General features: G+C 40.4%; 1 protein-coding gene across 4 annotated transcripts in view; it reads left to right on the top strand.

Annotated features, from left to right (window-relative positions):
• The window catches only part of MLIP (muscular LMNA interacting protein), a 213,292-nt gene that overhangs the window by 116,518 nt on the left and 79,458 nt on the right, over window positions 1-17,316 (top strand). For 3 of the 4 annotated variants that reach the window (XM_066603905.1, XM_066603915.1, XM_066603920.1), the window contains exons 2-4: window positions 534-677; window positions 6,477-6,851; window positions 10,962-12,383. In XM_066603905.1, coding sequence (XP_066460002.1) covers window positions 534-677; window positions 6,477-6,851; window positions 10,962-12,383 — 1,941 coding nt within the window. The remainder of the gene's footprint in view (window positions 1-533; window positions 678-6,476; window positions 6,852-10,961; window positions 12,384-17,316) is intronic. The other variant, XM_066603929.1, reaches the window with a different exon arrangement.

A 17,316-nucleotide genomic window follows, 5' to 3' on the forward strand; every position in this document is an offset into this window, starting at 1 on the left:
AAATCATCTCTGCGGGTTGCCTCTAAGTGCTTCAATGGGGCCGCAGCAGTGCCGACCCCATTGAAAGCAATAGGATAGCATCCTGTGGCAGAAGTCAGCGATATACTATCTATGTTTTCAATGGGGCTAGCGCTGCTGCTGCTAGCCCCATTGAAGACACTGAGCGATATCGCAGATTTCTTCTCTGCAATGCAAGGCTGGAGTGAAAAATCGCAAATGAGTATGAAACCATTGAAAATCATTGGTTTTATAATCATCGCTCTTGCATCACAGGGAAATTATTGCTTTTGGGTAGAAGCCCTAACTTAGAAGTTTCTAATTGAAGGTATATTGCATCTTAGTGCCAATAGAGCACAACAATCCTGTGTCTGGCAAACATTATATATCCGTAATATGATTTGATTTTTGTCATTTGTTCATTTGCAACTCATTAGCTTGAGAGAAAGTAATCTTAGATTTAGTTTGACAAAATATACTGTAGTCTGTCTGTTACAATGTAATAATATAAGACTATTTTCTTTACTCGTCACTAGGCTTCTCCTACAGATAGAGGAACAATGCCTTTGGCTTTTACATTTGTTCCGTCCATCGGAACGCTTCCTTCGGAGGTGTTGCTGACAAAGGAGTCAAATCATCTGCCTAAAATTGTGGGTCATAAAGAAACATGGATGCAAAAGGTACAGCACCATCAGTGCTAAATATATGTATTTGCTATGACGTTTATGTGATGTTAAATACTCTAGTCCAAGAAACTTTGTATTACAGTGGTGATATCTTTATTGGCTACCCGGTAAAAATACGTTTGACAGTTTTCAGAGCTCAGAGGTTCCTTCATCAGGGAGATGACAAACGAACAACTGAGAGATGCTTTTACAATTGTTTCTTGGGTGTTACAAATTTTCAAAGGTATTATTTATACTGGGTGTCCAATAGACATAAGCTTTTACAATATGGTTTTTCGAAAAAATGTACTGATAGCATGTAGAAATGGATTCAAGTGTCCTTTCATGTGGCTTTAGATCTGAACCCAAGACACATATCGAGAAGCAGAAGAGCCAATAGACTAGCCAAAAAAAGACTGACATATCTGCTTCTTCTGCGCCTGTTTGTAGATATATGCATTGTGTATGCCTAAAAGGGCATTTTTCAAAGTTTCCAGTGAGTGCTCAGTAAATGTACACTCTTAGATAGTTTGTTTTCCTGGGAGACTATATAATTGTTATGCACCTCGTCACAGCACGGACGCAGGAGTAGTATCGCTTCAAACAGGACGCGCTGAGTGGAAAATCAAAGGGACAGTGAACTGCATACTGGGAACAGGACTCACAGACAGACATAACATAAGGACTGACAAACGATCAAAACACTCACCTCACTTACCTGCACATATAACAGATGGAATTGCTATAAAAGTACAAGGAATTAGTTCATGGATTGGCCAAGTCACTTAAGCCTGCAAGCCACTTCAAGGCTCCTCTTTGCCTCACAGGTCTGTACTCTAACAAGACAATATCCAGCAGAACCCTGCCTGCAAGCAGGGTGATCGCCCCGATAAGGGCGACCTCGGACTAGAACCTCAGGGCCTCACTAGCTTAGAGATGATACATGATCCAGCAGGACAGGACACAGTTCATATCAACACACTAGGGCTAACATGCAAGACAGAACACAGGCAGAACAGGACTGTCCACACCTAATGTCTGGCCACCTGCAGAGACACTGGACAAAACACTGTTCACACACATAATACATGCACAGTCATGCAGGCAAACCAAACCCTAGAGTTAAGGGATACCAGCATCCTCTAGCAGAGGGACTGGTGTATATATATTAACTGTCACCTGTGAAGCAGTGCTGATGGAAACCTGTAGAAACACAGATCCCAAAAGCACACACCTAACAATAATCATGCAAGCTACTTGGAAGACTTTGATGTTTCTCACCTGAGAAGTGCTGTTAATGGTACTCACTCAGTGCTACCTGGGTTTGACAGTCAATACCAGCTGACCATCCAGTTATTCAGGCACACCGCCCAGCACTATAGTATATTAGACTTTTATTAATACAGAGTTTGTGTATAGTATGTATTTCTTGCTAATTACATACTATAGCCAGCAGTACCAAGTAGGTTAAATAAATTGATTATTTATTGTATACTACTAAAGAACACTATACACTAATGCTTCTCAAATTAGTAAAGTCCAAAATGGGTAGATATATGGTGATTTTAAAGATTATATAATAAAGATTCATTATTTTCAGTGAGAATGCTGTCTATCCCTCAAAACATACCTTATTCAGAAAAGTAGCATCTTTGCCACCCTCTACCAGCCAGTAGAAAAACTCATCTTCATTAGCACATGTAAAACATGGAGGAGAACGGATCATGTTCTCTAAGCCTACAGTATGTTTGAGACTCATGTTGTGAGAAGGAAAGCATTAAGAAAAGAACAGCTGATTGGTCTGAGAACACTGATGAAGATACTGATATACCTTACAAGAATTCTGAAAATTGAAGGAAAAGGAGAAGGAAATTACCCAAAATATGCAGAATGCATACATTATTTATGGCAGTGCCAGAAATATATCCTTACACCTGCCTAAGGAGGGATTGGGAATGTACTTTATAGTGACATGTACTGTTTAAATGTTGTGACATACGGCAGTTACAATGACATATAAAGTACCTCTTCAGCCTAGTTTTCAATAATTCCTTTTTTAAATATCTCATACAAAAAACATGCATTTGCATATTTCAGACTAAATGTTGCAGATAAGATTAAGAACGGAAAAAAATACTATGCAACACACAAAAATATATTGCTGGATAGTTTATTTTACACTAGTTTGAATAGAATTTTTTTTTTATCACATTTCTTTTTATTGAAAAGTTTTTCCAAACATAGCAAAAATAAGATAGTACACAATATACATATGTTTATAACTATGATGTTAAGGTAATAGCTTCATGTTCTATACAAGCAATGTACTCAACATAGTTCATTTAACATAGAATTCATTTTACTTAACAGTACTGATGATCCTTTCAACATTGCTTTATATTCTGCACCTCCATAAGGGATCCTTGATTGACATTGTAGGTATTCTATTCCAATAAAATACTTTACTATCTTTTCATACTGGTCTTTTCATAATAACCCATGCAGTAAGGAAGTTTGACTATATGTACCCCAATCAGAGAGACCATAAGATGCTAACAATAATTGTCTGGAGTCTGATCTGAATTTTTAATACCAAAATACATACTATCGGTATAGTATTGGTGAGCTGGTATATGTTTAAGGGTGTATTCACACGAGCGTGTGCGTACATAGGTGCGCACAAAACCACACACCCACGTACGTGCACAAACATACGTGATTGCAGGTCTGTGCAGCATTGCTTACAATGGGGCCGCGGCTGCTGCCAGCAGCCTGCAGTGACTTTGAGAGAGGGGCTTGAAATATAAGCCCTTCCCAGAAAATCATCCCTGGTTTGTGTAAAAATAAAATAAAATGAAAAAAAAATTGTATATATATATATATATATATATATATATACACACTCACCTCTCCACCGCTGCCGTGTAAATATTCACCCGCGGGGAGTCCCCTTGTCATTGAACACTGTGTCAGCTCTGTCACAGTGTTCAGTAGCAAGGGGACTCCCGGCGGGCAGTGAAGAATCCCCTGCCACAGCCAAAGGTATAACTTGAAGCTTCAGGGCCCCAATGAAAAATATGTAATGGGGCCCCAACTATAATGGTTTATTCATAGTACTGGGCTCCCTATATGCAAAAGAGAAGCCTTATCGGCCCCCAAGGCTCCTGGGCCCGGGTGCAACCGCATCCCCTGCATCCTTTATAGTTATGCCCGTGGCCACAGCTGTCACAGCTGTGGCAGAGTATCGTGGTGTTCTCCGATTGCTTTCAATGGGACCGGTGCTTCTACAACCCCATTGAAAGCAATAGGCTGCTGCCAAGCCCTGCAGGGATTTTCGGGGAAGGGCTTAAAATATATGCCCTTCCCTGAAAATCATCCCTAGAATATGTTAAAAATAAAAAATATATATTGTCACCTCTCTGCAGTTGCCGGGGCTCAGGCTTGTCCAGCCCCATCTTCTCCCTGCACTGCTCTGAATCTCTTTCAGCAGGCGGGGATTTACCCCCCTCCTCCTGCTGAAAGGGCTGTATATGATTGGCTGAGCGCTCAGCCAATCAACGACAAAACTCAGCCATTCATTGAATGACAGTTGAGTGCTGCCTGTGATTGGCTGAGCACTGTGACCAATCACAGGCAGCACTCAGCAGTCATTCAGTGAATGGCTGAGTGCTGCCTGTGATTGGCTGAGTGCTGTGACCAATCACTGGCAGCACTCAGCAGTCATTCAATTAATGGCTGAGTGCTGCCTGTGATTGGCTGCGCACTCAGCCAATCAGATACAGCCCATTCAGCAGGCGGGGATTTTAAATCCCAGCGTGCTGAAAGAGATTCAGAGCAGTGCAGAGAGAAGACACGACTGGACACGCCTGAGCCCCAGCAGCTGCAGAGAAGTGTGCATATATTTTTTTATTTTTAACACATTCTAGGGATGATTTTCAGGGAAGGGCTTATATTTAAAGCCCTTCCCTGAAAATCTCTCCAGGGCTTGCCGGCAGCCCATTGCTTTCAGTGGGGCTGCAGAAGCGTCGGTCCCTTTGAAAGCAATGGGAGAACATCGTGATCCTCTGCCACAGCTGTCACAGCTGTCACAGCTATGGCAGGGAAATTCTTCAGCCCCATGGAGATGAAGAAATCCTCTGCCACAGCTGTCACAGCTGTGGTATGGGATTCTTTACTCCCTGCGGGGATGAAAAAATCCTCTACCACAGGTGTCACAGCTGTGACAGCTATGGCAGGGAATTCTTTACTCCACCCAGGGAGTCCCCTTGTCACTGAACACTGTGTTCAGTGACATGGGGACTCCCCGCTGGGGAATATTGACACGCACCACGGACCTATGGTGCATGCATGTCCTATGTTTTGCAGGTACGTGCGTTTGCATGCCTGTAAAGCACAGACATGTGAACACACCATAGGGAACCAATGGTTTTAATAGACGCGTGGTTTTGTGCGCACCTATGTACGCACATGCTTGTCTGAAAGCACCCCAACCTCTTAAGGGCATGGCCTATTTTGGCGTTGAGGACACAACAATTTTTTGCAAATGCATTATCAAAACCCATAACTTTTTTCTGTCTACACAGCTGTGTAAAGGCTTGTTTTTTGCATGGTGAACTGTAGTTTTTATTGGTGCCATTTTTGGGTACATGGACTAAATTGTAAAACTTTTATTAATTTTTTTTATGATAGCAGGAAGAGAAAACACATGTATTCTGCAATAGATTTTTTTTACAGCATTAGTCATGCAGCATGATTTTTTTCTACAGTACATTTTTCTGCAGGTTGGTACGATTGCAACGATACCAAAATTCTTATATTTTTTTGTTTTTTCCACTTCTTTTGGTGCTGTAGCTTATTTATTTTTCCATGGACAAAGCTCTGTGAGGGCTTATTTCTAGCGAGACGAGCTGTAGTTTTTGATGGTACCATTTTGGGTTATATACGGCTTTTTTGAACAGTTTTATTGCTTTTTTAGGAGGCAAAATGAAATAACAATTATTTTACCTCCATTTTTTAAGTTTTTTTTTATGCTTTTGGATGTGCAGGATAAAAAGTATGTTCAATTTACTGTATGCATTGTTACAGATACGACGATATGAAATATGTGGGATTTTAATTTGCTTATTTATATTTTTATGCTTATATGGGAAAAAGCACAAAAAAGGTGTTTTTTTTACATTTTTCTTTTTTTTGCATTATTTTAATTTTTTTACACTATTTATGTCCAGGTGGGGACTTGTACAATCACACCTATGACTGCTATGATAAAGCATTGCAGGACCTCTGTCCTGCAATGCCTTATCTCTTCTAATAGCAATCATAGGCACTGGCAATGTGGACGCCTGTATCGCAAGAGTCCGATGACGTCACAGAGGGAGCGTGCTCCCTATGTGAACCCTTCACATGCTGCGATCTACATAGATCGCGTCAGGGAAGGGGTTAACAGCGGGAGTCGCTGAACCCATGCACCCCCGCTGTTGCAGGGGGAGGCTGGCTTTCGGTGACAGATGGCTCCCGCTGCCAGATAGAGCAAGATCTCATGATCTTGAGCTATCTTCAGGGCATAACTGTACATCCTGTTGCGCTAAGTACCTCCCTGCCAGGACATACAGTTATACCCTGTGGTGGGAAGTGGTTAAGGACATTGGAAATAAGTTGTATAGAACAAGAATGAAACTTGAAAAAATGGTTACTATATTTTAGCATTGCAGCTCAGCTCCATTTACTTGAATACAATACCGCTCCTAGCCCACGGACAGGAGTGATAATGTCACTGTAAGTGCTGTTTGATCTACTATATGTATTTCTCCCTAGCCTGAAGATGCCCCTGAAAAATTGTTGGAGAAAAACATGCAGGGATCACCTGAAAGTAATTTGGACCCAGTTCACAAAGGAACATCTCCGGACAGCTTTCTACAATCTACTTTAAACAATTCAGAGAACATAAAACATAGCGACCTTTTCATAGCCGAATTTGTTGTCGTGATGGACTCAGATGAAGAACGTGAAATAATTGCCAAAAAATCTCAGAATCTGCCCTTTGAGGAAGGAAAATGTGAATTCAGAGAAACACTACAACGATCAACAGCTGGGCGGCCAAGAGCAACCTTAGCAAAAGTGAACGCGAATGAAATATATGGCCCTGGATCACAAGAGGACTATCGCAATGTGGGTGGTCCCGAGCCACAGGTACATTCAATATCCTTTCTGCATCAGTAGGGTCTGAAAACAGTGCTTGAAAACAGAACCAAAAGGCAAACTATATATTGTGTTTTCCTGAAAATAAGACTCTATCTTATATTATTTTTTGCCCCAAAAGAGGTGCTAGGTTTTATTTTCAGTGGATGTCTTAATATATTTACCTAGCAAGCTCGGTCCAGGTCCAATGATGAACCAATGACAGCCATCACATTGGTTCATCAATTGCTACATTGATTGGATGAGCAGTGAAAGAGAACCAATCAGAGCCATCACTTCCTCGAGGTAAGAGTTATGAATCCTGTAACCAGAAAGTGATCTTTTGTGGGTGGCCCAGGGCTGGAGGAAGCGCTTTGGAGCTCTGGACAGTGCCTGCTAGGTAAAGTATTCCTTTTTTATGTAATACGGCTAGGGCTTATATTTCAAGCCTCCCCGTAAATCCTGAAAAATGAGGGTATGGCTTATTCTCATGGTAGGTCTTATTTTCAGGCAAACATGGTAGTAGTAAAACATGTATACAACAATTAGCGAATGACTCGAAAGAACTTTATTCAGGATCTCATTAGTCTTGGGATTTCATATTTTTCATTAAAAAATAGCATCAGAAATTTGAATTTTTCTTCTTGATATTTAAACAAATGAAAGGTGCATAAAAATGGATGAAACTGAATGTACAAGCAACTTGTGTTGCTCTTTGGCTTAAGTGCTTTTGTTGGATTAAAAGCCAAAGCTACTGTAACTGCTAAAGCCTGTGAAGTTCCAGCCTGAGGCTGGTTTTCCATAAGCCTCATATGAACACATATGAGTTGTATGGAAAAAGTCCAGCCATGCTACATGACTGATTACCTGATAATGTTAGTTTTGGTCATTGAATGCATACAGTTCATCTTATTTTGCTTGTACTCTGTGGGGTGATGGACATGTCCATGTACTACATTACTCAGTAAGTAGCATGCCCCAGCAGATTCAATATAAAGGCAATTTGCCTGAATTTTGGCTTGGAATGTGCCAATAAACTGGCATACACCCTATTTATTATCCATTTTATACATATTTGGTACCTTGCTAAACACCTTGCAATTTATAGCAGTTTACAAAATAGTACAAGTGAATGTGATTCTCAAAACTCTATCCACATGCATTGAAAACTTTCTACACAGAAATCAGATGATTTGAAAATCTGCAACCTGCTCATTTGGTTGCAGAAATGCGCTGGTTTTAACTGTGGATTTCACCTTTTGCAAAGCAAAGGGTGAAATCCTTGGGCAATCCACATTTTGTTGTGGACTCGTTGTGGATTTGCCACAAATATTTGTCAGAATCGTTTCTGCACTCAAACTTAAACACTCATTAACAAATGAAAAGCTATGGAACTTTCTAATTTACTTTGAGCATGGTCTCTGCTTGCATTCAGTGAATGGAAACTTTGCAAACAATCAGCGTCTGAAACCTGCCCCACACAGCTGTAGTTGCCCCCATATACCATGTCATTTGTACTAGTATAGATAAGAACAGCCTGGAGTCAGGATAGGACAGAAATTTGTGCTGCGGGTTTGTGTTGTATGCAACAAAGAGGGGATACGGCCCGGTGTGTAACTATAGGGGATACAGGGGATGCAGTTGCACCTGGTCCCAGGAGCCTTAGGGGGCCTATAAGGCCTCTCTTCTCCATATAGGGAGCCCAGTACTATGAATAAACCATTATAGTTGGGGGCCCTGTTACAGGTTTTGCATTGGGGCCAAGAAGCTTCAAGTTATGCCTCTGGATACATCTATTTCTCCACTCTAGTCCTCAAATACCCACAATAGGTAATTGTTTTAGAATCTTCTTAGCAGAGGTGTAACCTATAGCTTCAGGGCCCCAATGCAAAATCTATAACAGAGGCCCCCAAATATAATGCTTTAGTCATAGTACTGAGCTTCCTGTATGGAGAAGATAGACCCTCTAAGGCTCCTGGGCCCGGGTGCAACTGCATCCCCTGCACCCCCTATAGTTATGCCCCTGCTTCTTAGTATTACACAGGTAATAATTATTGTCAGTACTATACATTAGGAATTGTACAAATGTTCTCTCTGGAATCATGATCAGGATTACTTGAGGTTTGGAGTTAAGCTGGACTGATACATTGTAATGAAAGGTTTATTACAATATAGCTGCTTGTATTGACATTGACAGATTGTTGTTTGTACAGAAACTGTTAATTTTCTTTTGTTTGTTACTAACTATAATCAGAGCTGGCATTTTGAATACGATAACCCATAATGAGACCACGCAGAGTTATTTAATCTCCCATTCTTCATAGCTTTGTTGTTTCCATTGTGCATTTAAACATGGGAAATTAAAAATGATCCTTTATCATCATAATAAACTTGGGCACCCAGGGGTAAAACATTGATTAAAATGCTGCTATAAAAACATGGTCCCCTAAAGCCACTACTTGTGTGGTGTAATTGGTTATTTGTATACATTGTCATTGAGTGCTAGATGAAAGTTTCCATACACTTTTCAATTGATTTTATGAAGTTGTCTCATGAGTTATTGAAATGTTAGGAAATAAATTACAGTACATTAAATTATTGGAGAATATCAGCTAAGAGAGTTGTATCAGAGTAATGGGAGATATTACTGTAAAGCACAAAGTGGTTTAATTGAATAGGATGGAAGAAAAAATACAATTCACTGCTGTCACTATTGTGATTTGGAGCTTTGTACTTCTAACTGCTCTAAAGATATATTGAGAAACTAATCACACAGAATGTTCGAACAAAAATGGCATAATGTTAGAGCGGCTTCCCACAAGCATAAGTGCAAAAGCGCTTGCTCCTGCGCAACATATTTGCACTGTGCCATAGTGTTTTTTGCACGCATGCCTGCACAAGTATGGTGAATATTTGCGCAGGCACCGCTCGTTGCGATGGCAGGTGAATCACCTCCGCCCTGATTTAAATGGATATTAATCCAAATTTGTTGCTCTGTATACATGTGCGCACCCCATAGACTCGTATTGGGGCCTTTGGTGCGCAAATATGCACAAAAGAAGAGCATGTTGTGTTTTTTTTCTATTCTTTGTACACTGTGCCGGTGTGAAGTTAACTTTAAAAAGGCAGATGTTAACTTCAAGGGTATGGACACGTGCGGCAGATTTGTTGCAGAAATATCTGCTACAGTATTCTTTCAGTCATCTGAATGAGGTTTGTAAGAAGCTATGCGCATGCTGCAGAAAAAACCCTTTCAGAGGTGGGCACATTGAGTGGTAGAGCTTCTGCAACAAAACTGCCATGTGAGCATACAGTGTACCAACTAAAGTAAATGTTAAATGATTGTCAAGCATTTAATTCAGACAACAAGTTTTCAAGTGGCCATTAGTTGGATGTTAAAGTGCATTAAGAGATACTGTATTGGCATTGTCATCAATTCCATTACTTCAATCAAAGGTATTTTTTATTCCAATTCAAATTCGCTGTTCTATAAAAACTCATTATGTAAAAAGAACCGTAAAATGTCAGTTATATAACTCACAGAAGCATATCACTGTTGGTATGATGAAACTAGCACACGAAGAGAGATGTGAACAGTACTGTGCTATAGGAATTTGAATTTCTACAGATGACTAAAAAGACTAAAGGTAGCCATACCCATTAGATGAAAGTCCACTGAACCCACCAGCTTCATCAGGACATGATTTGTATGGGGATGCTCTAATACTCGCCCGGCAGCAGACATCAGGGGAAAAAGAATCAGGCATGTTGAATTTAAAGATGTCCCTGATTCTCACAGGAGATAACCTACTGTCAGAGGTATCTCACAACTGCTTATTCCTTTACCCCCATTGAAAAGACATTGGGCGAGCCACCCATGCATAAAAATAAGGAAAGGATGGGTCGGGATAGATTGCTGTCATCCAAGCAAGCATTCAGCTGACTGCTATCTAAGGTGCATGGCTACCTAAAGAAAACAATGCGAGTGAGATTGGCCACAATTCTGAGTAGCATTGAATGGTTTCTGTTTATCAAGAAATAACAAAATGATAACGACAATGAAGAATTAATTAGTTATGTTATTTTCTTCTATTGTATTAACTCTTTCTTTTTTTTCTTTAGCAAATTTATCCGGGGCCTACAGTTGGCTTGGACTCATATTCACCTCAATCTCCAAATTTCACATACCCAGATAAAACAACACTAGGATATAAAAGGCAAAACAGTAATCCTGCACCTACAAATATACATAAACCAAAGACTACAGCTAAAGACACGTTTCATACACCTTTGTCACCGCAAAAGTCTAATTCACTTCATATTTTAACTACAGAATCTCCAGTAAGTCCATATCCAAGAAGATCATTGTATTCTCCAACTGATTTGGAGATGGCACAACACAAAACTTCAAATATCAATCAGAGTGGAAGGTCAAATGTATTGTCACCTCTTCCTATACAGGTCATAAAATATCCACTTTGCCGAAGCCCAAGCCCATTGAGCTCCTCATTTTTTGGTTCTTCTTCAACAATATGTAGTATGAATGAAAGTACATCTCCAGTACCTAAACCACGTACTACTTCACCTGTTTCATCAAGACTTTCATTTTTGACCTCCTTGCTAAAATCAAATAGATCATGTGCGAAAAGAACAATTTCTCCTGATCACCATTATCAGTCTGAGCCTAAGACAATTTTTCTTACAAATTCAGATTTTCAGAAGTCCTCCGTGACACCAGATGCTCCTAGGAAAGCTATATCCTGCTTTTCACTTAACCATCCAAGAGAGTCCAAAATGCCACATTTTCAAAGAAAAGCTGAATTTACGCCATCAGCATCAGAGTCGGATATATTACATGGTAGATTTTCATTCCAGCAGAGTCCAAATAGGACACTTTCCCCAGACTCGATTCACTTTAAGTCATCTGCAAGTGGACTACTCTCTCAGAAAGGATCTGTTTCACCATCCTCTCAACTGCGCTGTAGGTCAATTACACCACCCCATTCTGGCAGGGAATATGTTTTATCTCTGACTGATAAACCTCCAATAAACAGACTGCCGTATACACCCATTAAAAAATATTCTGTTCTTGGTAAATCCAAAAGAGTTACATTGTTTCCACCTCCTTTGCACTTTGATCAGTCACCTCATCACTTCCCCGAAGAAAGGAAAAGTGATATGCCTCATTTGAAAAGATATACATCATCCAGGGGTCAATTTAGATCAATCTCTCATGCTCCAAGTGAGAATTCACAGCCACGTAATCTTATGCCTTGTTCTTCTACGGATATTAGAAAAAATCATGGTCATCTTCAAACTCGTTCATGCAATGAAAATATGGAAACAAATCAGGACAAATACCAGTCACAGCATTCAAGCTACCCATGGCAGCCTTTGACTTCAGAAGAGTTATTAAGAAAAAAGACACCACTTTGCTCATTACCTACTAACATTACGGCACAGCCAAGATCAATCTTGTCAAGATCCTGTGAACTACCATCAGAGGGTTCATTGTCTCAGTTTTCTGACCTTGAAAATAATAAGGTATAGATTATTTATAAGTATATTGCATGCATGATAAAACAATACTAATATTTCACCCAAAACATGAAATAATTTATGCTAATCAGAGGTAAATTGTCTCTTCTATGGCCAGTTAGAAGAAGGAACACATATATGGATTTTGGCATTTTATTGCCAGAAATACTTTTTTCAAGCTACTGTACTGTCATGATAAGGAATTATATTTTTTACATTTTAAGTAGCATGATAAGGCTAGCGCTACACAGCAATTTTAACACTGACAGGGGTTGTGTGACCAAAGATCGCTGTTTAGCACTGTGGCATTACATTGTCAATTAATTTAATTGAGTTGCAGTGCGAGTCGCAGTTGGCAACAGTTTGACATTGCAATAGTAAAAATGCAAATCTGAGCTAGGGGTGAGTAGGTTTAAATGTAACCGAAACCCCATTATAAAAGGAATGCACAAGGCCAGATTTCGAGCAAAAACATCTCACTAATACTAAATAAGTGGGAATGAAAATTGTTCAAAATGTATGATGCCAAGGTTATTATTTAATATTGTTAAGCCAAAAAGTAAGCAAATATAGATTGGGTAAAAGCATTATGTAAAAGGAATTGGCTGACACTCAAAAAAAGAAAACTGTCAGTTAATGCTATAAAATAAACACAATACCCACTGAATCTGCTGCACCTGGGCAGAAGCTATGGTGGTCAACTTGGTCTTTGTTTACCTTTCAGGAGTGATCACTGACCTGATCAGCCATGTTCTGTATGTACTGGCATCACGACTTTAGGCCAATTTACACTGGCTGGTCACGAACATTCACCCAAGCATTTGTTTCTCCTATATAATCAGCCAAACTGAATACCAAAAGATCAATGCTCATTCCCTTGCTAATCTACTAATTTATGCAAGCATAAGAATGTATACTGGTTGGCTGCACATCTCTCCACGAACGGGGAGATGTACAGCTGACCAACTGCAGCTCTATTGGGATGAACGACCATCATTCTGAGATTTTTCTTTATTTTTGTTCCATAGATAAACCACATTAAGTAATGTGTAGAGGCAGGATCTCTCTTACCTGGCACGCTATTGCAGAATTATCCCCTTTTGTCTTGCCCGCCATTAGATTACGAGACCTCGAACTCTGACTACCCAAATCTGACAGCATCTGCTGTATGGACAAGGAGTGAGTCTCTTTATGCAAATCTATGAGAGACATGATGTTAGTGTCATAGGCTTTTGTATAGAGGCTTACAGCCCTTACAGCAGATGCTATGGGACTCAGATTATCAAAATGGTTGGTCATGTGGTCTACTGGCAGTCTTATCTACCCATCTATCTATCTATCTATCTATCTATCTATCTATCTATCTATCTATCTATCTATCTATCTATCTATCTATCCATCCATCCATCCATCCATCTATCTATCTGCAAACAGTGTATATATATATATATATATATATCAAAAGTACAAGTCACATTATTTAACTATAATGATGTCCGTGTGCTCAGAAATCACTAAAGAGCTAGCCACTAGGCATCTCGCTTCTTTCTAACTTGCTTCCACTAGCTGTTGTCATATGCAATCCGTTTCTAGAATCAAATATACCAAGATCAATTACAGGAAGTTAGGGTGGGTCTTTGCTTGCTGCCTGTAGAAGTTTATGGAGAAGGGGGGGGGGGGGTAAATGCTGGAGCAATACGGAAGCAGAGAGACACTGCTATGGCTTCTAGTGTTTTATCTCTCCTCAGTATGGATTCACACCTGTGCTACCCAATACTTCTCTGTGGTATCCTCTATATTGATGCTTCTCCATGTATGATAGAGATAGGGAAGCAGAATCTCCTCTGCTTTCTGTGTGCTGTGCATTTGAGATACCATAGCAGCAAGTCTCCATGTAGCAGCTCAGGGAAAATTAAGAATTAGATATAGAGGGTGCAGAGGGTGACACTGAAGAAATATGGAGGATTTAAGTCCTATAATGGCCAGAAATAGTGCTATTCCTCATCTAAACTCATGGCAGCTTATTCCGAAAAGTCATCAACAAAGTGAGGTATGCTTTAACATACAGTACTAAATCCAAAGCATTCTCAAATTTTGCTACCTATGTTTATATGCCAGACCTAAAGTATTCCCATATTTTGCCTAAAACCTTGTGCATATCAGCATGCTTTAGTTTCTTCTTTATTGGAAATAATAGTGCCTTTGTGTTTTCGGTTATAGATAAAATTAAAATAATCCTATTATATGTATTTATGTATTTTTGCTAAACAATTAGTATACAGCTGTGACTGAATATTGTACATTTTATTTTTTATTATCTTTTTTACATGTGAATGTAAAATAGCTATTGTTTGAGAGTGCTTCAAATAAACCAAAATATAATGTTTTCCGACTTGCTATTTTTAAGCTCTTCCACATTGTTTGTAGCCATGAATATAAGTTGACATTATATTATAAGGAATGAGAATTCAATTCTGGAATATAAGTATATTAAATTTTTTTCTTGGTTATTCAGTAACAACAAAACATATTGTTGGCAAAGAATATTACATTTTCAACTTTTGTATAAACTGCAGAGGAATGTGTTTTGTTAATTTTAACTAAATAGTTTATACAACTGAAATTTAAAGGGCCCTCCTACAATTTTTTTTTAATCATTTCCTTGTGGTGTAATTGCCAGACTTACAGATTGTCACATTGCTCAGATTTGGCTCCCCTTTGGTTCACCTCTCTTCCCACAGGATGTGACTAGCTATTTGTTTTCTGTGTCCCAGAATTACTTTTCTCTATTAAATCCTATAGTGCGAATTATATAGAAATTAAAATGACCCTCAAGGCCTGAAGAAATAAAGATCGCCGAACTGTTTCTCTGACTACCAGATGTACACTGTCCATAGCATGAATTGGTAGTCTAAAGGCCCTTTCTACACAACGATTATCGCTCAAAATTCACTCAAAAGCCATCTTTTGAGTGATAATCATTGCTTGTAAATTTACGCCCATTGTGCACTTACTGTGCACTTTTCATCCATCACTGAGTTCCACTCAGCTTAAAATCCATTGGGACTGATAAGAGCCACCACACGCTGAGTTCTCTGCAGGCAGCGCTGATAACAATCTTTCAGTAGCTGCCCCCCTGGAGAACAATAGTGATGTATTTAGAGAACAGACCACCTGCTGTTCTCTAAATATATGGAAATGAAGCTAATTAGCTATTAATGGGCTGATAACCCATTAGTAGCTAATGCAAAATGATCACTGAAAACTGTCAGTTTCTGATGAATTTTGAGTGAGTATCTGTGTGTGTAAATGTACCTGAAGACACTACATGCTGATCTGACTGACCAGCACTGGTTAATCAAAGTAGTTGTAGTGTCTTAGACTAATGAGGCATACTAATGCACAGTGTACGTGAGGCAGTCAGAGAAGCTGGTGTGCCTGTCTTCATCTCTCCAGGCACATAGGGTCCCTTTCAGGACACAGAAAACTCACTTTCAGGACACGGTAGACATATAAAGCTGGTCACAGAGAAGGCCATGTGAGACAGCAGGGTGAGACCTCGGTCACACGGGCGTTTTTTTCCGCGATTTGCGGATCGCATAACGGATGTGCATCCGCAAATCGCGTGACCGGGGCCGACGATTGGCTGAAAAAGCTGCACCTAGCAGCGTTTTCAGTGAAACCGCCTCACACTGCCCGCTATCCTCTGCCACAGCTGTGGCAGAGGAGAATGATGTTCGCCCATTGAATTCAATGGAGCCGGCAATACAGCCGGCTCCATTGAAAGCAATGGGCTGCCGGCGAGCGCAGGATGAATTTTCGGGAAGGGCTTAAAAATATAAGCCCTTCCCTGAAAATAATCCTAAAATGTGTAAAAAAAAAAAAAAAAATGTATCTCATCTGATTGGTCCCACTGAGCCAATCAGAGGCAGCAGTCACACACCCATTCATAAATTCATGAATGGGTGTGTGAGTGGAATCTGCCTCTGATTGGTCAGGCTGTGACCAATTAGAGGCAGCTCATTCAGCAGGCGGGGATTTTAAATCCCCGGCTGCTGAATACTACTCACAGCTGTTCAGAGCAGTTCAGGAGGTCTGCCGCTGGCCGTGCTGAACTCCGTCTGCCGGGACCAGGTGAGTATATATATATATATTTTTTTTACACATTTCTGGATGAATTGCAGGGAAGGGCTTATATATTTAACCCCTTCCCGACAATTCATCCCGCGATCGTCGGCAGCCCATTGCTTTTAATGGAGCCGGCTGTATTGCCGGCTCCATTGAATTCAATGGGCTAACATCGTTCTGCAGGGACAAGGTGAGTATATATATATATTTTTTTTTTACACATTTCTGGATGAATTGCAGGGAAGGGCTTATATATTTAAGCCCTTCTCGACAATTCATCCCGCGCTCGCCGGCAGGCCATTGCTTTCAATGGAGCTGGCTGTATTGCCGGCTCCACTGAATTCAATGGTCAGTGCTCATTTAATTGAGACGAGTACCGCGTGGTGCTCGTCTCAAGTAACGAGCATCTCGAGCACCCTAATACTTGAACGAGCATCAAGCTCGGACGAGTATGCTCGCTCATCTCTAATCCTCACCTTTTCCCAGCAGCCGGAGTTCAGCCGCGTCCGGCCGGCAGTTCTCCTGAACTGCTCTGTGAAGTATTCAGCAGCCGGGGATTTAAAATCCCCGCCTGCTGAATGAGCTTCCTCTGATTGGTCACAGCCCTCACCAATCAGAGGCAGCTCTCACTCACACCCATTCATGAATGGGTGAGTGAGTGCTGCCTCTGATTGGCTGAGCGCAGGGACCAATCAGAGGGAGCTCTCAGCTGTCCTTCAATAGCTGAGAGCTGCCTCTGATTGGTCCCTGCGCTCAGCCAATAAGAGGCTGAATTCATGAATTGGTAAGTGAGAGCTGCCTCTGATTGGTG

Source organism: Eleutherodactylus coqui, chromosome 1 (assembly GCF_035609145.1).
Source record: "Eleutherodactylus coqui strain aEleCoq1 chromosome 1, aEleCoq1.hap1, whole genome shotgun sequence".
NCBI classification, from domain to species: domain Eukaryota; kingdom Metazoa; phylum Chordata; class Amphibia; order Anura; family Eleutherodactylidae; genus Eleutherodactylus; species Eleutherodactylus coqui.